The sequence below is a fragment of the Phacochoerus africanus genome, chromosome 14 (assembly GCF_016906955.1).
Source record: "Phacochoerus africanus isolate WHEZ1 chromosome 14, ROS_Pafr_v1, whole genome shotgun sequence".
NCBI classification, from domain to species: Eukaryota; Metazoa; Chordata; class Mammalia; order Artiodactyla; family Suidae; genus Phacochoerus; species Phacochoerus africanus.
In genome coordinates, this window is record NC_062557.1 from 47,537,603 (window position 1) to 47,565,408 (window position 27,806).

At 58.9% G+C, this 27,806-nt stretch overlaps 3 protein-coding genes and 2 long non-coding RNA genes across 16 annotated transcripts in view; 3 read left to right on the forward strand and 2 right to left on the reverse strand.

Moving 5' to 3' along the window:
- The first annotated feature begins 4,083 nt into the window (after window positions 1–4,083).
- Window positions 4,084–16,079, forward strand: WDR81 (WD repeat domain 81). Of its 5 annotated transcripts, none has more exons than XM_047759091.1 (10): window positions 4,084–8,019; window positions 8,766–8,873; window positions 9,129–9,319; window positions 9,450–9,640; window positions 10,374–10,539; window positions 10,625–10,790; window positions 11,678–12,367; window positions 13,214–13,359; window positions 13,634–13,813; window positions 14,873–16,079. In XM_047759091.1, exons 1-10 carry the CDS (start codon window positions 4,341–4,343, stop codon window positions 15,191–15,193), a joined length of 5,838 nt encoding a protein of 1,945 aa, XP_047615047.1. In that variant the 5' UTR covers window positions 4,084–4,340; the 3' UTR covers window positions 15,194–16,079. The 5 variants fall into 5 exon arrangements, 4 of the variants coding, with proteins under 4 accessions (XP_047615047.1, XP_047615049.1, XP_047615048.1 ...); XM_047759094.1 differs by lacking the exon at window positions 4,084–8,019 and adding an exon at window positions 8,029–8,224; XR_007131998.1 differs by lacking the exon at window positions 14,873–16,079 and having other exon boundaries at window positions 4,184–8,019; window positions 11,678–12,381; window positions 13,634–13,766.
- LOC125115203 (uncharacterized) lies at window positions 10,603–15,077 on the reverse strand. The gene is made up of 7 exons (XR_007132005.1): window positions 14,989–15,077; window positions 14,303–14,586; window positions 13,609–13,781; window positions 12,643–12,797; window positions 12,514–12,566; window positions 11,402–11,520; window positions 10,603–10,726 (listed from the first exon to the last, which is right to left on the reverse strand). It is a non-coding gene; the product is annotated as an uncharacterized LOC125115203 (long non-coding RNA).
- Window positions 16,080–16,513: 434 nt separating the features above from the next.
- SERPINF2 (serpin family F member 2) lies at window positions 16,514–24,533 on the forward strand. Of its 2 annotated transcripts, XM_047759101.1 has the most exons (10): window positions 16,514–16,972; window positions 18,340–18,394; window positions 18,539–18,577; window positions 18,691–18,753; window positions 19,040–19,241; window positions 19,702–19,845; window positions 19,990–20,193; window positions 20,664–20,806; window positions 22,559–22,763; window positions 23,420–24,533. In XM_047759101.1, the coding sequence occupies exons 2-10, from the start codon at window positions 18,344–18,346 to the stop codon at window positions 23,830–23,832; spliced, it is 1,464 nt and encodes a 487-aa protein (XP_047615057.1). In that variant the 5' UTR covers window positions 16,514–16,972; window positions 18,340–18,343; the 3' UTR covers window positions 23,833–24,533. The 2 variants fall into 2 exon arrangements, with proteins under 2 accessions (XP_047615057.1, XP_047615056.1); XM_047759100.1 differs by lacking the exon at window positions 16,514–16,972 and having other exon boundaries at window positions 18,035–18,394.
- Window positions 18,347–27,806, reverse strand: part of SMYD4 (SET and MYND domain containing 4) — a 72,339-nt gene continuing 62,879 nt past the window's right edge. Inside the window, exons 11-16 of one of the 7 annotated variants that reach the window (XR_007132003.1) lie at window positions 26,554–26,664; window positions 21,303–21,551; window positions 20,904–21,064; window positions 19,836–20,785; window positions 18,625–18,789; window positions 18,347–18,412 (exon numbers count right to left, since the gene is read on the reverse strand). Coding sequence is in view for 1 of the 7 variants with exons in the window: in XM_047759097.1 (XP_047615053.1) it covers window positions 26,661–26,664 (4 nt within the window). In the remaining 6 variants the exon portion in view is untranslated. Of the gene's footprint in view, window positions 18,454–18,624; window positions 18,790–19,772; window positions 20,786–20,903; window positions 21,552–26,490; window positions 26,665–27,806 lie in introns of those variants that run through there. The other 6 variants (XR_007132002.1, XR_007132004.1, XR_007131999.1 and 3 more) reach the window with 6 other exon arrangements.
- On the forward strand, window positions 25,239–27,104 carry LOC125115204 (uncharacterized). The gene is made up of 3 exons (XR_007132006.1): window positions 25,239–25,423; window positions 25,973–26,063; window positions 26,519–27,104. It is a non-coding gene; the product is annotated as an uncharacterized LOC125115204 (long non-coding RNA).

The window sequence follows — 27,806 nt, forward strand, 5'->3', positions numbered from 1 at the left end:
TGCAGCTGGGGCCACAGCCACAGCAACCCCAGATTTGGGCTCCATCTGCAACCTACACTGCAGCTTGCAGCAGTGCTGGATCCTTAACCCACCGAGCGAGGCCTGGGATCGAACCCACATCCTCATGGATACTAGTTGGGTTCTTAACCTGCTAAGTCACAATGGGAACTCCCTTACTAGCTCTGAGTTTGATGAAGATGCTTAACATCTCTAAGCCTCATTTTCTTCATTTACAAAATAGAACGTGGGAGTTCCCGTTGTGGCACAGCGGAAACAAATCTGACTAGGAACCAAGAGGTTGTGGGTTCAATCCCTGGCCTTGATCAATGGGTGAAGGATCTGGCGTTGCAATGACCTATGGTGTAGGTCGCAGACGCGGCTCAAATCTGGCATTGCTGTGGCTCTGATGTAGGCCGGCAGCTGTAGCTCTGACTAGACCACTAGCCTGGGAACCTCCATGTGCCATGGGTGTGGCCCTAAAAAGACAAAAAAAAAATTTTTTTAAAGACCCCCCAAAAATATAGAATGTATAATAAGTGCATGGCTTATTGTAGGGATTTAAAAAGGAATACGTTTGGAGTTCCCGTCGTGGCACAGTGGTTAACGAATCCGACTAGGAACCATGAGGTTGCGGGTTTGGTCCCTGCCCTTGCTCAGTGGGTTAACGATCCGGCGTTGCCCTGAGCTGTGGTGTAGGTTGCAGACGTGGCTCAGATCCCGCGTTGCTGTGGCTCTGGCGTAGGCCGGTGGCTACAGCTCCGATTCGACCCCTGGCCTGGGAACCTCCATATGCCGCGGGAGCGGCCCAAGAAATAGCAACAACAACAAAAGACCAAAAAAAAAAAAAAAAAAAAAAGATAAAAAGGAATATGTTTGGAGTTCCCTGGTGGCCTAGTAGTTAAGGATTCAGCATTATCCCTGCTGTGGCTCAGGTCACTGCTTTGGTCAGGTTTGATTCCAGGCCGGGGAACTTCTGCATGCCATGGGCATTGCCATAAATAAATAAATAGAAGTATGTTTGCTTTTTTTTTTTTTAGGGCCGAACTTGCTGCTTATGGAAGTACTTAACCCACAGATCAAGGCCAGGGATTGAACCCGCAACCTCATGGTTACTAGTCTATTCTTTTCCACTGGGCCACAAGGGGAACTCCGAAAGAAGTATGTTTGAAAACACTTAGTACAGTACCTGGCCCACAGTTGGTGCACTAATGTTTAGCCACATCTGCGACCTACACCACAGCTTATGGCAACACCAGATCCTTAACCCACTGAGCGAGACCAGGGATCAACCCCCTGTCTGGATACTAGGAGGATTCGTTTCCTCTGCAGCATGGAGGGAATTCCAGCTTCCTTCACTTTTCTTCCAGATCAGCAGCAAGAGCTAACATTCAACACAGGCTGACTGCTGGGGCTCTGCAGCCTCGCTCCCTGACCATCCAAGCCATGAACTCCAAGAAACTCAATACTGAGATTGGCAAAGGGGAGTGGCTAATTTGGTACCAGATTCCCCAAAACCTAAGGGTAGTGGGTTGGGATTCGGGGAGCATTTGAGAATAGAGCTGCACAGAGCATTCTATTGCAAGATGCAGCTTGGAAATTACCTGCTTAATTCTGTTGCTTGTTAAAAATTCAGATTCCAGGGTCTCAATCAGAAGTACATCATACATTTGGAAAACCATGGTTTTAGGGCTCAGATTGAGGAAGGTGTCAGTGCCTCAGAAATCTTAGTACACCAGTGCCCAGTATTGCCAGGACATCCCTATTTAAGAGAAGGAAAGAACTGTCTTAAGAGGTAAGGTTAATTACACTCAAGGTCATTGTTGCATTGCAAGCCAGAACCACTAGAGGGCAGGGCACACACAAACTTGAAGAAAAAGTAATGCCTGCTTAGTCTAGCTAGGTAAACTGAGACCAGAGCAAAGACTACAAGGACCCAATTTTATTGGTACTAAGAGGCAGGCCGTACCACCTGTCCAAATTATCCATCCTCTGGTCTCTGGTTCTCAGACCAATGTCGGGAATACAAGATTGTCAAGGGACACCTCATTTCCCAGGTGAAAAAATAGTAGTGCATGGCCAAGGAGTATGAAGAACATTGGTTATAGAGTGAGATGGGCCTGAGTTTGAATCATGGCTCTACGACTTCTTAGCTATGTGACCTTGGGCAAGTTACCTAAGGTAGTCAGCTTCTTCATCCTAAAATGGATATAAAACTATCTTCAGGAGTTCCCGTCGTGCTGCAGCAGAAATGAATCCGACTAGGAACCATGCAGTTGCAGGTTTGATCCCTGGCCTCGCTCAGTGGGTTGAGGATCTGGTGTTGCTGTGGCTGTGGTATAGGCCGGCAGTTGTAGCTCTGATCAGACCCCTAGCCTGGGAACCTCTATATGCCATGGATGCGGTCCTAAAAAAAAAACAACCCAAAAAACTCTTCTTAAGAAGGGTTGAGGGGAGTTCCCTGGTGGCTCAGTAGGTTAAGGATCCAGCATTGTCAGCTCTGTGGTTTGGGTCAGTGCTGTGGTTTGGGTCACTGCTATAGCGTAGATTTGACCCCTGGTCCAGAATCTTCTGCATGCCTTGGGTGTGGCTTAAAAAAAAAAGTGTTGCAGGAGTTCCCATGGAGGTGCAGTGCTTAATGAATTCGACTAGGAACCAAGAGGTTGCGGGTTCGGTCCCTGCCCTTGCTCAGTGGGTTAACGATCCGGCGTTGCCGTGAGCTGTGGTGTAGGTTGCAGATGCGGCTCGGATCCCACGTTGCTGTGGCTCTGGCGTAGGCCGGTGGCTACAGCTCCGATTCGACCCCTAGCCTGGGAACCTCCATACGCCGTAGGAGCAGCCCTAGAAAAGGCAAAAAGACAAAAAAAAAGTGTTGCAGTAAGGATTAAACAAATCAAAGTATGCAAAGTGCTTGGTGAGATGCCTGATTCCTAATCAGTTCTCATAAATGGTGGTTTTAAGTTATTACTGCCCAAGATCATGTGACCAAGCAGGGGCTCTGGTTGCCCTTTCAAGAAAGAAAATACGATGGCATCGGATCATGGCTGAGCCATTCCTGTTTCCTCTCTAATTAGGACTTTAGTTTTTCTTAAGTACCTTTATGGAACTCCCACATCTCCACACCAGACTCCCTGTGTGAGGTAAACTCTCCTTCCAGGAGTGGGACTCAAAAAAACAGAGAGTGGGTTCCGGGAAGACAATGGCTTATCCTGCAAATGAATCATAACTGAGACCCTGGAAGGACTCCTGCAGCTTTGGTGCCAGCTCTCTGGTTTCTGCTCTCTGTCCTGTGCTGCACCCTCCTCCCAGCCACCGTGGCATCTGCAAGGCCCTGACCACAGCAGGCAGGCTCTGTGGCACAGCAGAGGCAGATCTCCAACAGGAAGTCTTGGGGGAACATTTCCTCCCAAGAACTCCAGGCCTTTGAGCCTGGGCTACTTCTCTCCCCCAGACTGCCCAGAAGCACACACACACAAAAGGCCTTAGGAGGGCTGTCAGTGGAAAGGACTCCCGGGCAGACCGTCTGTGCTCCAGATTCTAAGTCTCCATTCTGCCAACTGGATAAGCCTCTTTGGAGGTCCTTGGTTTTCACCTGTGAAACATAATAATAATCCTCCTTCCTACCTCACTGAGTGTCCTGAGGGCCAAGTGGAGTGTTACTGACGAAATATTTTGGAAAATTAACGCTCTTTCTTTTGGAAGGCAGCATGGAGGCAGTGAAGGGACTCGATGTCAAAAGTCCCAACTCCCGCTTCGGTGTCTTATCTGTAAAACCAGAGCGAGGTGGTGGCGGTGGCGGCGGGGATATTCAGCCGGTTAAAGGCTGTGATCTCTAGACAAAACCTCCTTAGTCCGCGCCCCGGTGCCAGGAGGAGGACGAGCAGGGAGGAGAAAGCTTTTGGGCCGCTCAGTGTCCCCCTCCCTTGCTCCTTTCAGCCCAGGAGGAAGCGAAGTCGCCACCAGACCAAGCAAAAGCGCTCAGCCAAGGCGGGGCGAGCGGTGGTGCGAGCGAGAGGCGGGGTCCCCCCTAGCTTAGTCGAGCCACGTGCGGTTGTTTCCGTGTCGGGGCGATCACGTGATCAGCATCAGCTGACCCGTCACGGTGGCGCCCCGCGCTGGCGCCCTGCAGCCCCCGCCCCGCCGCGCCGGGAGCGCCAGACCCTACGGAGGGGTAAGAGCGCCCCCGCCCCCCCTCTGTCCCCAGCCCACCCCCGCTGCCTCCGCCCCAGCCCCTGTCCCTCGCCCATCCTCACCTACCCGCCCGGCCTGCCACCCCGGAAGCTGTGGCGAGGAGGGCCTTGGCCAGGCTCAGCCCCGCGCTGCCCCCAGGCGGCCAAGAGGGGATGGCCCTGGGGAACAGGGGGCGGGAAGTCGCTCTTACCACCGAAGCCGAGGGCTGGTCACCGGCCCTGAGCCCCGACATGGAGGAACTGCTCCGAAGCGTGGAGAGGGACCTGAACATCGATGCCCGGCAGCTGGCTCCAGCCCCAGGGGGCACCCACGTGGTGGCCCTAGTGCCCGCGCGCTGGCTGGCCAGCCTCCGCGAGCGCCGGCTGCCCCTGGGACCCTGTCCCCGCGCAGAAGGCCTGGGCGAAGCGGAAGTGAGGACTCTTCTGCAGCGCTCCGTGCAGAGGCTGCCCCCCGGCTGGACCCGAGTGGAGGTGCATGGGCTGCGGAAACGGAGGCTCTCCTACCCGCTGGGCGGCCTGCCTTTTGAGGAGGGGTCCTGCAGCCCAGAGACCCTCACTCGCTTCATGCAGGATGTGGCTGCCCAGAATTATCGCAACCTGTGGCGCCACGCATATCATACTTATGGGCAGCCCTATAGTCATATTCCTGCCCCCTCAGCTGTCCCTGCCCTGGACTCAGTACGACAAGCTCTGCAGAGGGTCTATGGTTGCCCCTTCCTGCCGGTGGGTGAAACTACCCAATGCCCATCATATGCCAGAGATGGTCCCTGTCCCCCACGGGGCTGTCCGGCCTCTCCCAGTCTTCTGAGAGCTGAGGCTTTGCTGGAGTCCCCAGGGATGCTCTACGTGGTGCACCCTTATGTGCAGTTCTCCCTGCATGACGTGGTCACCTTCAGCCCTGCCAAGCTGACCAACAGCCAAGCCAAGGTGCTCTTCATTCTCTTCCGTGTACTGAGGGCCATGGATGCTTGTCATCGCCAGGGACTGTCCTGCGGGCCCCTGTCTTTGCACCACATCGCTGTGGATGAGAAGCTCTGCAGTGAGCTCCGGCTGGACCTGCGTGCTTATGAGAGGCCCAAGGAGGATGAAAATGAGGAGAGCCCTGTGGCAAGGAACGGGGTGGGCGCGGAGCCTGGAGAGGAGGGAGGACGGGGACCTGGGTGTCCCACCTGCCAGGAGGAACTTAGGGGCCTTGTGCTAGACTGGGTGCATGGCCGCATCAGCAACTTCCACTACCTCATGCAGCTGAATCGGTTGGCAGGTCGGCGGCAGGGGGATCCCAATTACCACCCAGTGCTGCCCTGGGTGGTGGACTTCACCACGCCCCACGGGCGCTTCAGAGACCTGCGCAAGTCTAAGTTCCGCCTCAACAAGGGGGATAAGCAGCTGGACTTCACGTATGAGATGACGCGGCAGGCGTTTGTGGCCGGCGGGGCGGGCGGCGGGGAGCCCCCTCACGTTCCTCACCACATCTCCGACGTGCTTTCGGACATCACGTACTACGTGTACAAGGCTCGGCGCACACCCCGGTCGGTGCTCTGTGGACACGTGCGGGCGCAGTGGGAGCCCCATGAATATCCCGCCAGCATGGAGCGGATGCAGAGCTGGACCCCGGATGAGTGCATCCCCGAGTTCTACACCGATCCCTCCATCTTCTGCTCCATCCACCCCGACATGCCTGACCTGGACGTGCCAGCCTGGTGCAGCTCCAGCCAGGAGTTCGTGGCTGCCCACCGGGCACTGCTGGAGAGCCGAGAGGTGTCCCAGGACCTGCACCACTGGATCGACCTCACCTTTGGCTACAAGCTTCAGGGCAAGGAAGCCGTGAAGGAGAAGAACGTGTGTCTGCACCTGGTGGACGCCCACACGCACCTGACCAACTACGGCGTGGTACAGCTCTTCGATCAGCCCCACCCCCAGCGCCTGGCCGGGGCCCCTGCCCTGGCCCCTGAACCTCCACTCATCCCCAGGCTGTTGTTCCAGACCATCCAGGAGAGCACAGGCCGGGAGGACCTCCCTGGACAGCTTGCGAATGGAATGGGCAGGCCAGTCTTGGAGGCCACTCCCTGTGAGGCTGGCTGGGCCCGGGACAGGCCCGCGGTGGGGGAGGATGACTTGGAGCAGGCCACAGAAGCTCTGGATTCCATCTCCCTCGCTGGGAAAGCAGGTGACCAGCTGGGCCCCTCTTCCAGCCCGTCCTCCTCCTCCAGTCAAGCTCCCGCCGGCCTCCTGTCTTTCTCAGGGGCATCAGCCTCTCGACCAGGCCGCAGGAACAAAGCTGCTGGGGCAGACCCTGGGGAGGGTGAGGAGGGCAGGGTTCTTCTTCCAGAGGGCTTCAATCCTGTGCAGGCTCTGGAAGAGCTGGAGAAACTAGGCAACTTCCTGACCAAGGGCCTAGGGGGCCGCTTGGAGGTGCCAGAGCAGCCCCAGGTCCAGCCCACGGCGCAGCTGCGGGACCTCTTTCATCGGGATATGCAGGCGCTGGGTGTCCTGTTGGCTGAGATGGTGTTTGCCACCAGGGTCCGGACACTGCAGCCGGACGCGCCCTTGTGGGTACGCTTCAAGGCGGTTCGAGGGCTCTGCAGGCGCTATCTCAAGGAGGTCCCTGTGTCTCTGCAGCCCGTGCTGGACATGCTCCTGCAGCTGAGTGGCCCTGAAAGCCCCGTGGTTGCAGGGAGGGGCAGGCTGGACCCGCTGTTTGAGTACAGGCCCATCTCCCAGGGGTTGCCCCCACCGTGCCCGGCCCAGCTCCTCAGCCCCTTGAGCTCCGTGGTTCCCTTCCCTCCGTACTTCCCGGCGCTGCACAAGTTCATCCTCCTGTACCAGGCAAAGCGCGTGGAGGACGAGGCCCAGGGGCGGGAACTGGTCTTTGCTCTGTGGCAGCAACTGGGTGCCGTTCTGAGTGACATCACCCCCGAGGGCCTGGAGATCCTGCTGCCTTTCGTGCTGTCACTCATGTCTGAGGAGCACACGGCCGTGTATACCGCCTGGTACCTATTTGAGCCTGTTGCCAAGGCCCTGGGCCCCAAAAATGCTAATAAGTACCTACTGAAGCCTCTCATTGGTGCCTACGAGAGCCCCTGCCGGCTCCATGGCCGCTTCTACCTGTACACCGACTGCTTCGTGGCCCAGCTGATCGTGCGGCTGGGCCTGCAGGCCTTTCTGGTCCACCTGCTGCCCCACATCCTGCAGGTGCTGGCTGGTGTGGAGGCCTCCCAGGAGGAAAGCAAGGGGCTGGTGGGGGCTGCTGAGGATGAGGAGAGCGGGCTCCCGGGGGCCGGGCCCAGTTCCTGCGCCTTTGGGGAGGAGATGCAGATGGATGGGGAGCCCGCTGCCTCCTCGGGCCTGGGGCTCCCGGACTACACGTCTGGTGTCAGCTTCCATGACCAGGCCGACCTCCCTGAGACAGAGGACTTCCAGGCCGGGCTCTACGTGGCTGAGTCTCCTCAGCCCCAGGAGGCCGAGGCTGTGAGCCTGGGCCGGCTGAGCGACAAGAGCAGCACCAGTGAGACGTCCCTGGGTGAGGAGCGGGTGGCCGACGAAGGCGGCGCCCCAGTGGACAAGAGCAGCCTCAGGTCAGGCGACAGCAGCCAGGACTTGAAGCAAAGCGAGGGCTCCGAGGAGGAAGAGGAGGAGGAGGATGGCTGTGTGGTGTTGGAGGAGGGGGAGGAGGAGCAAGACGAGGTCCCCGAGGCGGCTGAGCTCACGCTCTCGGACACGGTGCTGTCCATGGATTCGGTTGTGGCCGGTGGCAGCGGGGCCGACGACGGGGAGGAAGAAGAGGAGCCACTGACGGAGCAGTCGGAGGGCAAAGAACAGAAGATCCTTCTTGGTGAGTCCTCAGGCCTGGAGGCCTTGGTCAGACGGTTATCATCTGCTGGGGCCCTGCTCCGCGCCAGGCAGTGGATTGAACGGATCCACACGCAGCAGAGACGGGGCCTGCCCTCCTGGAGCTCGCCTCCAGCGGAGGAGATGCCACATCGTGGGCAGTCCGCCGGAAGTGCAGGTTACCGCAGTGCTCTGGAGAGCGTGGCCAGGTACCGCGAGGGAATGAGCTTGAGTCTCATTTTCAGGGGTTAGAGAAAGCTTCCTTGAAAGAAAGAACCTTCCTCAACCTTCCAGTTGAGGTTCAATGCGGGGGAGGTAGCTGGGCGAAACTGGCAGGGTCCGCGGTGGGAAGCGCATGCATTCCAGGCAGAAGGAACAGCATGTGCGAGGCTCTGAGGCTGTTGACGTTCCATTAAAGAATTGGCGAAAGACCAGTGTAGTTAGGCTGAGAGCGCGAAGAGAAGAGAAGGGGCACAGGCCAGATGGGAGGTAGCCAAGATCTCTCTGAGGAGCTGGGGGAGATTCACGGAAAGGACAACCTCCCTGCAAGTTATGCCCGAGGAGAGGAGCCCGGAGCAGGCTGATTCCCACAGGCCACCTCCGCCGCTGTTGGAGGAGGGCTGTGGTGTGGGGCGACCAGGCTCCCTGGCAGGGTTGGAGCCAGCGTTGGCTGGGCGGGGTGCCTGGGGCTGGGGTGGGGAGCAGCGAGCTGCGTATCTGACGAGCTCAGGGCCTGCTCCCGCCCTGCAGATACAGCCTGCAAGATGGTCCGCTGGCTGTCCGCCAAGCTTGGTCCAACAGTGGCCTCTCGCCATGTGGCCCGGAACCTGCTCCGCCTGCTGACGTCGTGTTATGTTGGTGAGGCCGGGGATGGGGCTTCCTCCAGCCCTTTGCCCGTTTTCAGCCCCCTGTAGTGGATCCTTCCCACTCTCATCTCAGGCCACCTCCCGGCCAGGTCCCGGGTCCCAGTCTGTAAGCCCCTTCCTTCCTCCGGTAGGGCTCAGGGCAGACCCTCGGCCAGAGTGAGCAGCAGCGGCTGGCGCCGTCCCCGGAAGGCCCACATCCCTGCTGCCCCCTGCTAGCTACTCAGGGCTGCTGGTCCTTCCTTGGCAGGGCCCACCCGGCAGCAGTTCACGGCGAGCAATGGCGAGAGCCCCCCGCTGAGTGCTGGCAACATCTACCAGAAGAGACCCGTCCTGGGGGATATAGTGTCGGGACCCGTGCTCAGCTGCCTCCTCCACGTCGCCCACCTGTACGGGGAGCCCGTCCTCACCTACCAGTACCTGCCCTACATCAGCTACCTGGTCCGTCACCATTTGGCAGCTGGGGTCTGGGAGGCTGAGGGGTCTGGGAGGCTGAGGAGCCTGAGGGCCGAGGCAGGACCTCCAAGGGGTCCACGGGCCAACCTGGCCCTCATGTGCTCTGTGATCCTAGGTGGCCCCGGGCAGCACCTCAGGCCCCAGTCGACTGAACAGCCGCAAGGAGGCGGGGCTGCTGGCCGCGGTGACACTGACCCAGAGCATCATCGTGTACCTGTCAGATACGACGCTCATGGACATCCTGCCCCGGATCAGCCATGAGGTCCTGCTGCCCGTGCTCAGCTTCCTCACGTCCCTCATCACGGGGTAAGCCCGCCCCACCCCGCCGGGGAGCAGCCCACTGAGGGGGCTACTGGGGTGGGGGGCATCAGGAGTCCTGGTTCCCACCCCAGCTGGGTGACGCCAAGCCCAGCCCCACGTTTCTGTGCCGCGGTCCCTCACCTGGTTTGGACCTTTTTTTTTGTTTTTTTGTTTCTTTTTTTTGGCACATGGTTTTCCCCAATCAGGAATCAGATCCGGGCCGCAGCTGCGACCTAAGTTGTGGCGATGCCGATCCTTAACCCACTGTGCTGGGCGGGGGATTGAACCTGCGTCCCAGCACTCCCAAGATGCCACCAACCCCGTTGTGCCACAGCGGGAACTCCTGGACCAGTTGGTTTTATAGCTCCTTTCATTTACAGCTTTTTTTTTGTCTTTTTTTGCATTCTCCTGAGCCGCTCCTGTGGCATATGGAGGTTCCCAAGCTTAGGGGTCTAATTGGAGCTGTAGCCACCGGCCTACACCAGAACCACAGCAACACGGAATCCGAGCTGCATCTGCAACCCACACCACAGCTCACGGCAACGCCAGATCCTTAACCCACTGAGCAAGGCCAGGGATCGAAACTGCAACTTCATGGTTCCTAGTCGGATTCATTAACCACTGTGCCACGATGGGAACTCCTCATTGATAGCTTTTGATAGATTCTGGGAAGGTGCCAGAGTTGAGGGCTCTGGAGCTTACAGTCAGGGGGTCTGGAGCTCTTAAGTTCTGTTTCCAGGTTCCCAAGCGGAGCCCAGGCCCGGACTGTCCTGTGTGTGAAAACCATCAGCCTCATCGCCCTCATCTGCCTGCGCATCGGCCAGGAAATGGTCCAGCAGCACCTGAGTGAGCCTGTGGCCACCTTCTTTCAAGTCTTCTCTTGTCTGCATGATCTTCAGCACCAGGTGGGCAGACCTACCTGGCTGGGGGGGTTGGGGGGCTGGCCAGGGGCTGTGGCCTCAGCTGACTCCCTGGGCTTCCTGCCCGCAGGATCGGAAGCTGGAGCCCATGGGCCGCAGTGAGGGCCAGCTGCCGGAGGTGGCCTTCTCTGACGGGCAGCTGCGGCTGGTGGACCCCACCGTGCTGGACGAGCTGCAGAAGGTGTTCACCTTGGAGATGGCATACACAATCTACGTGCCCTTCTCCTGCCTGTTGGGTACTGCCCCATCACGTTCCCTCACAGCCTCTGCGGCCCCATGCTCCCCCTGCCCCCAGAGTCAATAGTGGCTGTTAAGCAGTTTTCTGGGTCAGAGCACAGGGGTTTCGCCTTAGATCCCTGAGTTCCCAGGTGACACTTACAGGGACTGATCATTAGCCAGCAAGGAGGCACAGGTGGCCTAGCCTGTCCCTGGGAGGGCACTGGAGTCAGGCTGATGTCCTGACATCTTTTGAGAGGAACGATCAGCCCACTGCTGACGCAGCTTCCTGTACAGGCCAGGCCCCCCGTGTGGAGTGTCTGTATGTGTCTCCCTGAATCAGGTGAACAGCCCTGGTCAGAAATGTCATTTTCCCTCCACTGCAATCTAAGCTGTGGGAGGGAGAACACAACCTGTCTTTTTAGGGCTGCACCTGCGGCATATGGAGGTTCCCAGGCTAGGGGTCAAATGGGAGCTGCAGCTGCTGGTCTACACCAGAGCCACAGCAACGCTAGATCCAAGCCACGTCTGTGACCTACACCACAGCTCACGGCAACACCGGATCCTTAACCTACTGAGTGGGGCCGGGGATCGAACACACATCCTCATGGATCCTAGTCAGGTTCTTTACCGCTGAGCCACGACAGGAACTCCCTTGTTCGCCATTCTGATTCTGATGCCCATCAAGGCCCCCAGCACATGTGGAAGGTGCTCACGTGTGCACAGTGAAGGAATGAATCCACGTTTTCCCTGGGGAGGAAACCAAGGCTCAGAGATGAAGAGCTACTTGCTTAGAGTTGCACAGCCAGGGCCTGGCCTGTCTTCTGTGCTTCCCAAGCCCTTGGGTGGGTGGTGGCAGTGACTTGCCATCTCCCCTAACCTCAGGCCCTCTCCCGCTCCCATCCAGGTGATATCATCCGGAAAATCATCCCCAACCACGAGCTGGTGGGGCAGCTGGCAGGGCTGTACCTGGAGAGCATCAGCCCAAGCAGTCGCAGCCCTGCCAGCCTGGAGCCCACCGCGCCCAGCACCGGCCCTGAGTGGGACCCCCAGGGAGGGAGCTGCCCCCAGGATGACGGCCACTCGGGGACCTTTGGGAGTGTCCTGGTCGGGAACCGAATCCAGATCCCCGGCGACTCCCAGCCTGAGAGCCCTGGCCCGCTGGGCCCCATCTCCGGGGTGGGTGGTGGGGGCGTCGGCAGCCTGAGCGAGGACAACGCGCTGAAGCGGGAGCTGCCGCGGAGCGCCCACGGGCTGAGCGGGAACTGGCTGGCCTACTGGCAGTACGAGATTGGCGTCAGCCAGCAGGATGCCCACTTCCGCTTCCACCAGATCCGCCTGCAGAGCTTCCCAGGCCACTCAGGGGCCATCAAGTGCGTGGTGCCCCTGAGCAGCGAGGACTTTTTTCTTAGTGGCAGCAAGGATCGCACTGTGCGCCTCTGGCCACTCTACAACTCCGGGGACGGCACCCGGGAGACAGCCCCGCGCCTCGTCTACACCCAGCACCGCAAGAGCGTCTTCTTCGTGGGCCAGCTCGAGGCCCCGCAGTGTGTGGTGAGCTGTGACGGGGCTGTGCACATCTGGGACCCCTTCACAGGTGAGCGGGCCCAGGTGAGGCCTGTTCTGTTGCTGCCATCCTATACTCCACCCAGGCTGGCGGGGTCGGGGTGTAATTGTATGTGGTGTGGGGGTGACCCAGTGAGGTCACAGAGAGGAGCAGTCAGAACTTAGACTCGATCATACCTGAGTTTGAATCGGCTCTGCCATTTTGCTGCCGGAAGCATCAGTTTTCCCGTCTGTAAAATGGGAATCAGAACAACTGCTCTAGAAGATAGCGCATAGGCGATTGGTTTATCAGATAGCACGTAGTACCTGTGTGGTAAACAGTCGCTCGCTTGTTTTTGGTCATCCTCAGAGGGAGAGGGAAGGTTAAAACGCCGAGAGTGGAGGTACACATGTAATGACATCACTTTGTCACACGGCGGAAATGATCACAGCATTCCGAATCCACTGTACTTCAATAAAACCTTAAAAAATGGGGAAAAAAAGCAGGGAGTTGGGGGCTGAGGTAGCACTGAGGTAGAGAGGAAGGTAGCTTTTGGTCAGGGGCTGCTGTGAGGAGGGGAGCCTGGCTTGGCTGTGGGAGCAGGAAGGCGGGAGGGTCAAGAAACATCTTTAGGGAGTTCCCGTCATGGCGCGGTGGTTAACGAATCCGACTAGGAACCATGAGGTTGCGGGTTCGGTCCCTGCCCTTGCTCAGTGGGTTAACGATCCGGCGTTGCCGTGAGCTGTGGTGTAGGTTGCAGACGCGGCTCGGATCCCGCATTGCTGTGGCTCTGGTGTAGGCCGGAGGCAGCAGTGGGGGAGGTGGGAGGGACAGGAGGAGGCAGGGCTCGCCATCAGTTGCTGGGACCCCAGACCCACCTGCGCCTTTCCTTCCTAGGGAAGACCCTTCGCACGGTGGAGCCGTCGGACAGCCGGGTGCCCCTGACTGCTGTGGCTGTCATGCCCGCCCCCTACACCAGCATCACCATGGCCAGCTCTGACTCGACCCTGCGCTTTGTGGACTGCAGGAAGCCTGGCCTGCAGGTCAGGAGCGGCTGGGTCCCTGAGCCCTGGCACGGGTGCTGGGCAGGAAGGAGAAACCCCAAAGAGAGGAGGCCAGGGTGGTTTCTCTTGGGAGACACATCCCCGCAGCGGCAAACCCTGGGGGCTGGGACTCTGGCGTGGGATGCAGGGAGCCCTCCCCTCGAGGGGAGACGAGACTCAGGCCTTCCGGCTGTGGGTTGAAGGGGAACTGGGCCTTGGGGTGCCGAGGGGTGGAACAGGTGGTGGCACCTCAGCTGTCTTCCTCTGCCCGCAGCATGAGTTCCGCCTGAGCGGCGGGCTGAACCCTGGTCTGGTTCGCTCCCTGGCTGTCAGCCCCAGCGGCCGGAGTGTCGTGGCCGGCTTCTCCTCGGGCTTCATGGTGCTCCTGGACACCCGTACAGGCCTGGTTCTGCGGGGCTGGCCTGCCCATGAAGGAGACATCCTGCAGATCAAGGTGACAGCCCAGGTCCCCTTCCCCTCCTCGCTGCTTCGGGCCCACCCAGGACAGGCTCAAGCTGACCTCCCTTGTCCCTGCCCAAGGACTGATGGGCAGGGCGGGTCAGGAGCCGTGGGGGTGGGGTGCCAGGAGGCAGGCCCCCCCCCCCCCCCCCCCGTCCGGGGGCGGGAACCAGGGAGCGGTGCTGACCCTGCTGCTTCCTGGAGATGCTCTAATGAGTAACCCTTGTCCATATTTGCCTTGTTTGGAGGATCAGGGGTCGGGCCCTGTCCGTGACCCAGTTCAGGTTAAATAAAGCTCAGCTGGGAGGCTGTTTACTGCCTCCAGACCACTGAGCAGAGTCCGTGCCCCTTGCCGGGCTGTCCTGGGGAAGGCCGGAGCGGATCAAGCTTGGGAATCCTGCCCCCACCTCCACCCCTGCCCCAGTTTTGGTCCCAGACCTCAGGGAACAGCTCACAGAGGGACAGGAGGGGAGGAACAGGCTACCTGTGGGAGGATCTTTCCAGGCACCTGGGACTCCCTCCCCATCCTCAGTGGCAGCCAGTGGCAGCCAGGGGACATGCACTGCCCACTGCTGGGGGCAGGCCGCCTCTGGCTTCCTCCAGGGCCCCTCAGGGGACCCTGGCTTCTGGGTGCCTCTAAATTCTGATTTTCCAAGAAAACATCAGGATGTCTCTGGGGTCGGCCTGGGTGTTAATCTTGGCTCCGCCTCTTATTGGCTCTGTGACCTTGTATGATTACTTGACTCTTCTGAGCCTTAGTTTTGGCCTCTGCAGAATGGAAACAATGACAGCATCTGTCTTAGAGAGCTGTTAGGAAGAGGAACTGCAGTAAGACGTTTAACGTGTCTGACATTATACCTGATGTAGTAACTGCCCAAGTTGTAATGATGACTAGGCCAATGACTCTTAAATACATTCAAATTAACGAACATTAATGTAACGTGGGAGGGGGGCAGCCCGTCCCCAGCTCAGGACGCCCTGTCTTCCTGGGGGACCATGTGGGAGGGGACAGGAAGCCCCTGGGCCCCGCTGAGGCTCTCCTCTCCCCGGGCAGGCGGTGGAGGGCAGCCTCCTGGTCAGCTCCTCCTCCGACCACTCCTTGACCGTCTGGAAGGAGCTGGAGCCGAAGCCCACGCATCACTACAAGTCCGCCTCTGATCCCATCCACACCTTCGACTTGTATGGCAGCGAGGTGGTGACGGGCACCGTGGCCAACAAGATCGGTGTCTGCTCCTTGCTTGAGCCGCCTTCCCAGGCCACCACCAAGCTCAGCTCCGAGAACTTCCGCGGCACGCTCACCAGCCTGGCCTTGCTGCCCACCAAACGCCACCTCCTGCTGGGCTCAGACAACGGGGTCATCCGCCTCCTGGCGTAGCCAAGGCGGGAGCTGGCCCGGTGGAGGAGGGCGCACGACCTCGGGGAGTCCATCCCCTCGCCCTTGTCTCCCCAGCAGCTCCTCCGGGCAAGCCTTAGGCCCTACAGCCTGGGTGCCCACGTGGCCTGCCAGCTAGGGTGGCGTGGGGAGGTCTGGGCTCCTGAACCCCCAGAGCCACCAAGGCTGCCAGAAGGGATCATGCCCCTAGCTTGGGGCGATGTTGCTCCGGGCCAGCAGGAAGCAGGAGGGAGATCTGGGGGAAAGCATCGCTGCCCCCACTTCTCCCCAGCTCTGCCCTCATTTTCCATATGGGGACAGGACGCTCCGGGAAGGGGACAGGAGACCCCCTGCCTGGCCAGTCCCCAGCCACAGTTCCCCCTTGCCGGGCTCGCTGTGCCCCTATGCTGTGAGGACAGGGAAGCCACCCCAGTCCAGGACACTGATGGTGCTTGGACTCCAGCCTCTAAGGAGGACTGGCCGTGGTCCAGGAGTTAAGGGGCTTGGGCTGGGGTGTAAGTGTCCCCCCAGCCAGTCCCTGCCCAGTGTGGGACCATGAGGGGACGTGGGCAAGACCAAAGGCGGGAAGATGCACAGGGCCAGGGGGTGCCTGCCCACCCGTCACCACAGTGTTTGTGCCTTGAGCTGATGAGGCAGCCTCTGGGGTCCAGAATCCCTGGGGGAGCGGGTCCAACACCCTGAAAGAAGGAGCAAGAAGAGTCATCTCTGCACCTCAGGTCTCCCTCCGCCAGGGGACAGGAAGACCCAGGCACCCCCGGGCCCTCACATCTTGGAGCAGAGATGATGTCTGAGGCTGGGCCCCTGCTGCCTTCTCGCTATTTGCAATAGATGTAAATATGATCAATAAACTTTTGGAAGAGCCAGGGAACGGGGCGAGGCTTTTCTTGATGGCGGGGTTGGGGTGGGGAGAAGTTGAGACCCTGCAGCTTCCAGGACAGTGAGGGAGGGGAAAGTAGGGCCGGAGCTGGGGAGACAGCCTGATTGCTGCTCCTCAGGTGGTGCAGGGTTCAGGGCTTCTGGTTCGCGCAGCCCAGGCCAGTTTCCAGAACCCTCGCCCTTGGGAAGGGTAAGGAGGCATTGCTCTGATGAGGTAGGGTCCTGGGAGGTTGGGTGCTTCTCTTCCCACCCAGGGAGAAGGCAGCCAACCAGGATCCTGGGCCTGAGGGTGGGGGATGGGCGCCCTATCCTGGGTTCCCTGCCGAGTGAGTCTCTTGAAGCTTCCCCTTCCCTCCTCTGGTGGCGTGGGGGGTGGGGTGGGGGGCAGGGGTGTGGGAGAGGAAAGGGGGAAAGGAAAGGACCTTGGAAGTAGGAAGCTGAATGTCACTCTGAGCCTAGCTGTGTGTCCGTGGGCAGGTCACACATCTCCGAGCTGACCAAAGCGCGGATAACCTCCCACTTCATGGGGTCACCGGCAGGCCCCTGTGCTTCCTGGTCTGCCCTCTGCCTGAGGACAGCCTCCTCGACTGTCTCCTGAAGCCCCTTTCTCCCGGCTCAGGTGGGACCCAGATCCACAGGGGTTCCAGGTGACCCGGTATTAGATGCCTTGGTGGGAAAGGGGCTTCTGGCCCCAGCACCAATGTTTAACCGGATGTGCAGGTCAATGTTTACCAGAAGAGAAAGCACTCGGAACGGGGTTGGCTGAGAGCAAAGGTCCTGGTGGGAGGGAACGCTCGGCTGGGCGGCTGGAGCCCGGGCAGAGCGTGGGGAGCACCCAAGTGGGGCCAGAGGGACATCGTGTGCAGCAGTGAGGAGCCCGCAGAGGTACAGGGGTGGGAAGGCTCGGCCTGGAGCTGCCCACCTTGCCGAGGGGGTCTGGGATGAGTTTATTCAGGGGGGCCTGTCACTTCCCGGCCTCCTAGGGAGAGGAGGAGCCAAGGTGGGGGTTCTGGTGGGGGGAGTCTCTCTGGGACGTGAAAATCTGAGGCCTTTTCTTGCCAGGAAGATTCAAAAGCCCGGGTTGGAGATCAGGGCCCCTGGCCCAGGGGTCATTGTGTGGGCTGGGCTGGGGGGAGAGGATGCTCCAGAACAGGCCCGGAGCTGGCTGTAGGGTGGGCGTGTGTGAGACCTGCTCTGAGGCCAGACAGAGACCTGCCCTTCCCACCTGCCAGCCTGGCTTGCCGGAGCCAGCCTGGGGCAGAGTTGGGGGGCGAGGCCCGTGTTTTCCCTTAAGTCCAAAGGTGGCTCTGGCCAGTCATTCATTGGGCTCTGCTGTTGGGTCAACAAGGCCAGTCTCTGGCCCAGCCCACCACCCCTGCTGAGAGCACCATCTCATCCTCCCCTGTGGGCAAGACCAGACCCACCAGAAAAGGTGGGCTGATGGACAGCTGGTTGGATAGGAGCTCCACGGAGGGAGCCCCAGTACAGAGGAGGCTTCGGGCCAGGCCTCCCGGAAGAGAAGCCTTGAACTAGGCTGACTGTACCCACTACTGAGTGCCAGGCCGTGCGGTCAGGGCTCACAAAGACTGATGATGTTGGTTCCTGTAAGACATGTGGCTGGAGGCAGGGACTTTCGCCACCATTTACCAGATAAGGCAGAGCCCAGAGGGGTTGAGGAAGACGTCCTTGGTCCTCTGCCAAGAGGCACAGCCTGGATTCAAACCCAGGTCCATGGGAATTCCCGCAGTGGCTCAGCAGAAACGGAATCCAACTAGTATGCACAAGGATGCGGCTTCGATCCCTGGCCTCAATCAGTGGGTTGGGGATCCCGCGTAGCTGTGGCTGTGGCTGTGGCCGACAGCTGTAGCTAGGATTAGGCCCCTAGCCTGGGAAATTCCATTTGCCGAGGGTACAGCTCTAAAAAAAAAAAAGTAAAACAACAACAACAACAACAAAACACCCCGGTCTGACTCACGACACCAAGCCTTGAAGGATGACTTTTTGGTTTGGGTGATGTTTTCCCCTATCAACCAAAACATTTTCAGTGGATGAAATATGAAAAACCAGGAAGCGCAAAGGGGAAAAAGCAGTTCTGGGGGAGGGGTTTCAGGCACTTCACCTTGGAGCGGAGAATCTCTGCTTGTGCCCCGGTCGTGTGCGCAGCAGCTGCCGCTGTCCCCTCCGTGCACATGTGTGTGGGATGCCCAGTGGGTGGGGGCGTGGCGTGAACAGAGGCTTCCTGTCCTGCTCAGGAACATGGCACTGCTCTCGGGGCTCCTGGTGCTCAGCTTGTTCTGCCTGCACGTGGTGAGCCTGGGCCGAGGTCTGGGGGAGGCAGGGAGGCGGCTGGGGAAGAGGCCAGGGGTCTGGGGGAAAGGGGAGGGGGTGTGGGGAGGAGAGAGGGCTTGGCTCGAGGGGGTCCCCCTCCTTTCCTCATCCCCTTCTCAACAGCTCCCTCCTGTGAGCGCCGTGGACCCCTTGGGGCTGCAGGTACTGGGGGTGAGAGGTGTGGCGGGGGAAGGCCCAAGGGGCCTCACCTGTGGCTTGTGCGGGGTGGGGCGGGTCCTGTGGGTTGCTCTTCATCCGCTCCCTCCTTTCTTCAGCTGATGATCGGGCAGGGCCAGGAGAAGCTGTCCCCTCTTTCCATCCTCGAGTTGGGCAACCAGGTACAAGCAGGTGGGGCTGGAGAAGAGTGGGGGGGCCTGGGGGAGGAGGGCCGATCGTCAAGGGCCAGGAACCGGGTGAGGGGTGTGGCGCTGAGGCCTGAGGGAGGGGTGGGAGCGACCAGGGAAGGGGACCTAGTGCCTAGAATGCCACTGCCCCTGCGGCTCTCCCTCTTGAGTCTGGACTGGGACGAGGCCCTGCTCTTCCTGGCACAGGGGCTTTGGGGGAGATCAATACATAACCCGGGTCAGCCCCTTGACTCCACTGACCCCCAACCTGTCCCTGCAGGAGCATGGTGGCCACACTGCCCTGAACGAGGCCCCAAGAGAATGCAAGGGGACCCCAACCCCAGAGCAGACCCGCAGGTTGGCCCAGGCCATGATGGCCTTCACCAGGGACCTCTTCTCCCTGGTGGCCCGAAGCTCCACCAGGCCCAACCTCGTCCTGTCGCCTCTGAGTGTGGCCCTGGCACTGTCTCACCTGGCACTAGGTACTGTGGCAGCACCTGTCCAAACCAGCAGGGCTGGGAGCCAGGGGAACTCGCTACCCCAGAGTGTACTAGGGGGCACTTCCTCCATCAGGGTCACATGGATATTTGGTAAAAATGCAGACCCCGGTTTCTGAATCAGGGCCCTGGGGATGGGGGCCGGGATAAGCTTCTGGTGATTTTATGCAAGAGCTTGCTAGCCCCAGTGTGTCCTTTGGGCTGGAGGGTTTCCCTGTGGGACACTGACATCCAGAGAGGTAATGAGGTGCGCTTGCCCAGATGGGCGGCAGCAGAGATGGAGGTAAAACTCGGGGGTCCTGGCCCTCCAACCTGTTCAGGATTTGGGAGGAGAAAGTGTGGTCTCATGAGTCAGCTCACCGTAGATATTCTAGAGAGGTTGGAGAGGGCAGAGGGGATGGGAGGGAACCCCCAGCCTGAGCCACAGTTGCTGTGTGCCCTCCAGGTGCTCAGAACCAAACGCTGCAGAGGCTGCAGCAGGTGCTGCATGCAGACTCAGGGCCCTGCCTCCCCTACCTGCTCAGCCGCCTCTGCCAGGATCTGGGCCCTGGGGCTTTCCGACTGGCTGCCAGAATGTACCTGCAGAAAGGTAGGTGCTGGGGGCAGGACGTTCCCGTGGTGCTCTGGGGTGGACAGGGGTGAGGGAGCCAGGCATGACCTCGGGCAGCCAGTCACAGCACTGGTGGCTCTGGAGCCCAAGTCCTGGCAACAGCCTGTGGGCCCTTCTGTGTAGGATTTCCCATCAAAGAAGACTTCCTGGAACAATCAGAAGAGCTCTTTGGTGCAAAGCCCATGAGCCTGACCGGAAGGAAGGGGGATGACCTGGCGAACATCAACCAGTGGGTGAAGGAGGCCACGGAGGGCAAGATTGAGGATTTCCTCTCAGACCTGCCGGAGGACACAGTGCTGCTTCTCCTCAATGCCATCCACTTCCAGGGTGCGCCCCTCCCCTTCTGGGATTCTGCCCGCAGCCCTCACCCCTGCCCAGGAGACGGAGCTGGGCCGTGCCCGCCTTGCTCTGAAGGGCCTTGCAGCCCTTCTTCCCCAGGGCTGGGCCAGGGGCCAAGGGGAGGGAAGGAGACAGGGAACCATGTGGTGCAGAGGCCGTCCAGGAACTGGATGGGGCTGCTGTGGAGGGAGTTCCCTAAGAGGAATCTGAGTCTAAAAATCCAGGGGGAGGTTCCTGGGAGCAGGGGAGGGCAGGGGAGAATGCAAGCCCAGGTTCTGCAATCGCTCCAGGGACGAGACCTCAGATCAGCTGGGTATCAACCAGTGCAGCACCTTCGGGCGTCTCAGCCTCCACCCTTCATCCCTTGAGTGGGTTCTGGGTGGGGTGGGGAAGAGGCCGGTGGAGTAGACCCTACCTTGGTCTCAGTCTATATAGACCCTCCCCTCTGCTGGATGCAGGCTTCTGGAGGAGCAAGTTCGACCCGAATCTCACCCAGAGGGACACTTTCCACCTGGACGAGCAGTTCACGGTGCCGGTGGACATGATGCAGGCCCGCATGTACCCGCTGCGCTGGTTCCTGCTGGAGCAGCCCGAGATCCAGGTCACCCTTGACTGCCCAGGCTGGGCCTGGGTGCTGGGAGGTGGGGAAGGGAGTGAGCAGCTGTGGAGCTGGCCCAGGGGTCAGGGGTGTGCCCTACCTTCCTTGCAGGCATGTTGCTGGGGCAGGTGGCTCTGAAAGGTCTCGCCGGGGAGACTGAGGCTCCAGACTCCTTGAGGTTCATTCCTTGGGCATTTGCTGTGTGTCAGATACCGTTGCGGGGCACTTCAGGTTTGATGAAGCACGAGGAAGGCCAGATCTCTGCTCTCGGGAGGGAAGACACGCAGTGCACGAGCAAACAGATCAACAGGAGAATTTCAGATAGCGGGGGGTGAGGAGTGAAAGTGATCTGTTGGTGACCAGGAAAGGTGTCATAGCCAGTGTGGTCAGGGAGCGTTCTTTGAGGAAGGGGCACTGAGTTGAGACCCAGATGATCTTTGGTCATGGGGGGTTTATTACGAAGACCCATGGGTTGTGGGGCAGCACAGGGCCTTAGCACCTGGAAGCCTGGGAGACACGAGGGCTCACACCGTGCTCCTCAGAAAGAAGGATCTGATTGAGTTGGATCTGTCCACAGTGTGCTGGAACATTCTGATTAGAAAGAGTGCTGCACCAAGCGATCTCGGTATAGCTTCCCTTGCTTTTAGCCTGAACACGGTCCCCTCGGCTTGAGTGCTGGTCCCCGGGCCAGTCGGCTGTGGCTGAGAGGGCAGCTCTGGTTAGCTTCACAAGGGCCAATGTGGAGTTCCTGTTGTGGCACAGTGAAAATGTGGGTGGGTTAAGGATCCAGTGCTGCCGTGAGCTGTGGTGTAGGTCACAGATGTGGCTCCAATCCTGCATTGCTGTGGCTGTGGTGTAGGTTGGCAGCTGCAGCTCTGATATGACCTCTAGCCTGGGAGCTTCCATATGCTGTGGGTACAGCCGTAAAATAAATAAATAAATAAATAAATAAATAGGCCAGCGTGTCATGGACCGCAGCCACTTCTGCAGTCCTGAGGGGGCTGTGGGCGAGGCAGGCCCTTGGAGCTGTGTGCCCCTGACTCTCCAGGTGCCCCTGACTGCTCCTTCGCACCAGCCTGCATGCTGCCCCTACTTCCCTCACCCTTTTGTCTCCATCCTTTGCTCTCGGTGGCCTCCCTCCTCCCCGTGCCTTCTGCGGGCCAGCCCTCCCACCGCAGGGGTCCTGCCGCCTGGGTGCTCTGCCTGGAGCCCAAGGAGTCAGAGCTGCCAGGACCCACTGAGCCCAGGGGTGTTCACACTTCTTTAGCTACAGAAACCCTGCTGACATGAAATTTTACCCCTGGTCGCAGTATAAATTCACAGCCAGGCAAAGTCGCTGTCAGAGGAGAGGAGTGGAGAGAGTACCCCCCTTGACGGCGGTTCCTCCGCTGGGTCCCTGTACAACACAGTCCATCGCACACAGGGAGGAAGTGAGAGGCGACACGCAGGGACGCCTCACCCGAGTCCGGCGCTAGCCAGTAGCAGATGAGGAAGAGAAAACCACTATTTATCGAGTGAGCGCTGCCTATGTGCAGACGCCCTGGAAGAAGCTTTAAAAGCCTATCTCTTTCCGTCACGTGTCAGCCTGCAGTGTCGACGGGTAGCGTTACTCCACGGGTGAGGAAGTGGAGGCTCAGGGAGGAGCCCCCACACCTGAAAAGGATGGACTGTCTCCTAAGGGATGCTGGCCCAGCCCCCACCTAGGACTGGGCGCTTTCTGTCCTCATGCTGTCTCCTCCCCTTGTCTGTCTGTAGGTGGCTTATTTCCCCTTTAAGAACAACATGAGCTTCGTGGTCATGGTGCCCATCCACTTCGAGTGGAATGTGTCCCAGGTGCTGGCCAACCTGAGCTGGGACATCCTGCACCAGCCCTTGCTGCGGGAGAGGCCCACCAAGGTCCAGCTGCCTAAGCTGCATCTGAAGTACCAGCTGGACCTGGTGGCCACTCTCAGCCAGCTGGGTAAGGAGGTTGGGCACGGGACAGCTCCCCAGCTCAGTCTGGGCAGGGTGGGTGAGGGGGAAGCCCCCAGCCGGCAGGTCTGAGGCAGAGCTAGCCTTGAGTCCTGCCCCCCCCCACACACACCCCCCCCCCGGCTTAGGAGGTGGGAGGGTTTGATAGGCATCCTTGGACCTGTGTCCTGGGTGGTAGTGGGGGGTAGGGCAGAGAACAAGGACCTGCTCTGCCTTTGCAAAGACTGAGCATTGCAAAAAATCCTGGGCGGAGAGTCTGGCTGGCATGTGAGCCTTGGTGGCTCTTCTGCAAGAGGCACTGGACTAGGCACAGGGAGCCCAGCACGTAGAAAGAGCTCATGCCCATGGAGCAGGCAGCTGAGGAATCAGGTGCTTACGATTCAGTGTAAGCGGTAAGACTGATTAGAGGGCTGCTCTCTAATTCACCCAGGAGAACAATGAAAGGGCATCTGTGGAAGCTTTGGGCCAGGGGATCAGGGAAGGCTTCCTGGAGGAAGTGACTTTTAAGCCGGTTAAATAGGAGTTAACCAGCAATCTGTGGGTTCAAGGCGTTCCCTGGCAGGGATGCCAGATACCCTCCCAGGCAGGTCCAGGCAGCCTGTGGGCAGAAGGCAGCTCTGACCAGCCATCTCCCGCTCCGGGCAGGCCTGCAGGGGCTGTTCCAGGCCCCGGATCTGCGTGGGATCTCGGACGAGAGCCTGGTGGTGTCCAGCGTACAGCATCAGTCCACGCTGGAGCTCAGTGAGGCCGGCGTGGAGGCGGCCGCGGCAACCAGCACGGCCATGTCCCGCATGTCCCTCTCCTTCAGCGTGAACCGTCCCTTCCTCTTCTTCATCCTTGAGGACACCACGAGCCTGCCCCTCTTCGTGGGCAGTGTGAGGAACCCCAACCCTGGTGCACAGCCAGAGCGCAAGGAGCAGCAAGATTCCCCTGACAGCAGGTACCCGTTCTGGAACCAGAAAGCCTTCCCCCGCGGAGACAAGCCCTTCTACCCGGACTTGAAACTTGCGCCCCCCTCGGAGGAGGAGGATTACCCCCAACCTAGTGGCCCCAAGTGAGGGGCTGTGGCCGCGAGCATCCTGAGTCCCTGCTTGGACCAGCCTCTCAACTCGTGTCTCTTTCCAAACAGCTTTGTGGGATTAGGGGCAGGGCCTGGGTGGACAGCCTGGGAGAGAGCGGAGGGGAGCCGTCCTCTCCTCTCCTTTTTGGGGGAGTCTGGGGTGGGGTGGTGCCAGGGAACCCTGAGCTTGATCCTGCATCCTCTCTTCCAAAGGGGCTCAGGGGATGTCCTAATTTGGGGTTTGGGTGGAGGGGCAGCTATGGTTCCTTTTGTGGGGAAGGTAGGTATGTCATTCCCTCAATTGGCTGTGACGCCTGCATGTGTTTACCAGAGAGGGAGGGACCAGCTGGGGAGAGCAGAGATAGGCCCAGGGGCAGCCCAGGGTGCCCAGCACTGCTAGGGGGTGGGGGGTGGTCAGCCAGTGTGGATGGAGGTTGAGCACCCCCTACAGCTGCCCCTGCCCTGAGCTGCCTCAGGCCCACCAGGCTCCAGCCGGCCCTGTAACCTCAGTCTCCCTGCTGGTCCTTGGAGGTACCAACACTGCCAGAACTCCCCTTCCTTCCTTTCCCCTCTGCCCCTCTGCCCAGGGGGTGTCTCAGGGGCTGAGAGGGTGGGGGGGGCATGAGCTCCCAAAGGCTCTTTTGTAAAGTTTTTGTAGTGATTTTTATGCCACCTGAATAAAGAATGAATGGGCCTGTCTGCTTTGATGTCGCTGTTCTGGGCGCCGTAGGGAGCAGGGGGCGGGGAGATGGTGGCGAGGAGGCCATCGAGCAGACGCACCGCGCCAGGGCTGGGCCCTCTGTGCCACGTTTGGTCTCTGGCCCTTCGCCAGCCTTTCTCCACTGTGTAGTCCCCTCTGATCTGGGAAGCCCTCTCCAGGGCCACCCCCTCGCCAGCCTGGCTTTGTTCTCCGCCTGTTTCTTTGTGGGCTTTAGGCAGCCGGCAACACAGGCGGCTCAGAATAGCGCCAGCCGCCTGGTTTGGGAGAAGAACTGGCAATTAGGGAGCTTGAGGGGTTTCTAATTACATGCCTCCGGCCGGGGGGTGTAAGCTGCCGGGAGCACCCGGCTCCAGCTGGACATTGTCAGCGCCTGAGGATTTGGGAGAAGCAACTGGGGGCACAGGGCTGGGGGCAGCATGGGTGTGTCCCTGTGGGCGGGGCCCTTGTCTGTGAGCACAGGGCGCCCGTGCAGCGGCAGACACCCGCGCCCCGGGGTGCAATGATTAAGAGCGTGTGCCTGCGATGGGATCGCGCTTCTTACAAACCAGCAGTGTGGGGAGGTGAGAAATATGTCCACAAGTGCAGTACCTGGTGTGTCAGGGGGTAATGAGGGCCCTGGTGCCGGAGGGCTCCCTGGAGGTGACGCTGGAACAGAGACTAGAAGGAAGTGAGGGCGACACCATGAGGACATCTTGGGGAGGAGCTCCTGAGCAGAGGAGCCGGAGCTGCCGGCAAAGTTCAGGATGAGCAGGAGATCCGAGGGGCTGGAGGCGGGGGAGGGGCAGGAAGGAGTCAGAGGAACTGAAGCCAGACCACCAAGGCCTTTAGGGTCACGGCGGCGGCGGAGACTGACATTATCTTAGGAGAGGTAAGAGCTCACTGGAAAGTTAAATCAGCAAGCCCCGCAGCTTAATTTTACCTCCTGAGTTTTCTTCAGCTCTCTCCTCTCCATTTGGGCCCCAGCAGTTTGGATCTAGTCTTCGTTCCCCAGGATCACTGCTGTCACCTCCCAGGCTCTCCCTGCTGCTGGTCTGGCTGCCTTAACTGCATCCTCTGCCCTGTAAATACTTATCAAGGGCCTCCTGGGTGCCAGGAACGCCCCAGGCGCTGAGGCGGCAGCCATGAGCAAGCCGACTAGATCCTTCCCCCCAGGGCCTCCATCTGGCGGCAGAGCGGTCTACAGGATAGGCAAGGTAACAATGGGGTTGACGTACAGTGTGCCAAGGACACGAGTCCTCACTGTACCTAAGCGTGACGAATTTTTTTTGTGAACCAAGAAGCCCTGTGCAACCAGCACCCAGATCATGAGACAGTACTCACTCCCCCGACTTCTGGTAACAGGCTAGTTTTTCCTGGCTTTGACCTTTAACTAAAGGAGTCAGCCCGTGCTCTCCTGTGCCTGGCTTCTTTGATGCAGCCTCCTGTGTGAGGGATTCATCTGTGTCGCCGGGGATGGCAATTATTCACTCCCTGTGGAAGGCTTTAATTGAGAGGCGCCACGGTCTGAGGTAAGCCCTGAAGGCTCATGTGGCTGCTTGCGTGGAGAACAGGCTTAGAGGGACAAACACGGGAAGAGGGAGGATGGTTAGCAGGCAAGAGACGTAGGTGGCTTGGCCCAGGATGCGGGTGGTACAGATGGAGGGAAGTGGGCCAATTTCAGGAGTATCTGGGAGGCGGGCATTACGGAATGGGCACTTAGACGGCATGGGAGGTGAGGGGACACTCGAGGGTGCTGGGGTTCTCCATTCAAACCCCTGCGTCTCTGTCTTGAGAAAATGGGTTCTACTGAGATGGGAAGCCAAGTGAGAGACAGATTTTAGGATTGATTGGAGAGATTTCCATTTTGAACATGTTATGACCGAAACGCCACACTAACATAGGGTGACCATATGTCCCAGTCCGCCCGGGACAGTTTATGTCTGTGGTTCCAGCGTAATTCACAGCACCCGTTTTTGTGCTTTAGAAGCATTGGGATGATAAATTCTATGCTCCTCTTACCTGTTGGGGCGTCCTTGCGACCGTGTCACATTTGCTGTCTTGGTCAAGACTGGAAGCGTACATTTGGGAGCACACAGATGCATTTAAAGTCACGGAACTGTCGGAAATCACCTAAGAGGAGAGGAAGAAGGAAACAGAATAAAAGGAGTTCTAGGATCAAGCCAGCAAGGAAGATGGAAACGATGCATCTTGTGAGGTGGGAGAAAAACGGGAAGGTGTGGCGCGTCGGGGTTTCAAGGAGGAGGAACAGTTTGGCAGAGATGTCCATTTGGCAGTCAAGGTAGAGGTCACCTGGGAACTTGGCCACAGCAGTTTCTAAGGAGAGGTGGGCACAGGAGCAAGTCTGAGGTCGAGGTGGGAGAGGCACTAGGACAATGCAGATACACATGGAGCCAAGTCCTTGAAGGGCACTCGTGGGGAGTGGGACACACCACTTTCATGCTAATTGGAGGAAAGAGAAACCTTCTTTAAGTTACTATAAAATAATTAGGACATACAAAAAGGTATCATAAATCACACTGTCCAGCTTAAAAAATACTCAGTATAGGAGTTCCCATCGTGGCGCAGTGGTTAACAAATCTGACTAGGAACCATGAGGTTGCGGGTTCGATCCCTGGCCTTGCTCAGTGGGTTAAGGATCCAGTGTTGTCGTGAGCTGTGGTGTAGGTTGCAGACTCGGCTCGGATCCTGCGTTGCTGTGGCTCTGGTGTAGGCTGGTGGTTACAGCTCCGATTTGACCCCTAGCCTGGGAACCTCCATATGCTGCGGGAGTGGCCCTAGAAAAAGGCAAAAAGACAAAAAAAAACAAAAACAAAACTCAATATAGTGACAGCCCTGCATTCCCTTTCCCCGCCTCCTAAATATATCATCCTGCATTAGTTTTTTTTTTTTTTATGATTTTCATGCATTTTGGGGGGGTATGCAGAAGCTCCCTGGTCAGGGATTGAACTTGCACCACAGCAACAACCTGAGCCACAGCAGTGACAACACAGATCCTTAACCCAATGCACCACCAGGGAACTCCTTCATGCATTTCTTTTACCATGAGAGTTTGTATCCCTGAGTAGTATATGGTATCATTCTGTGTGTGTGTGTGTGTGTGTGTGTGTGTGTGTGTGTGTGTGTGTGTGTATGTTTTGGCTTGCCCACAGCATGTGGAAGTTCCCCAGCCAGGGACTGAACTGGTGCCACATCATTCTGCGGGGCATAAGCCTTCCATAAATGTGTCATCCTGCAACTTGTATCACTCCACA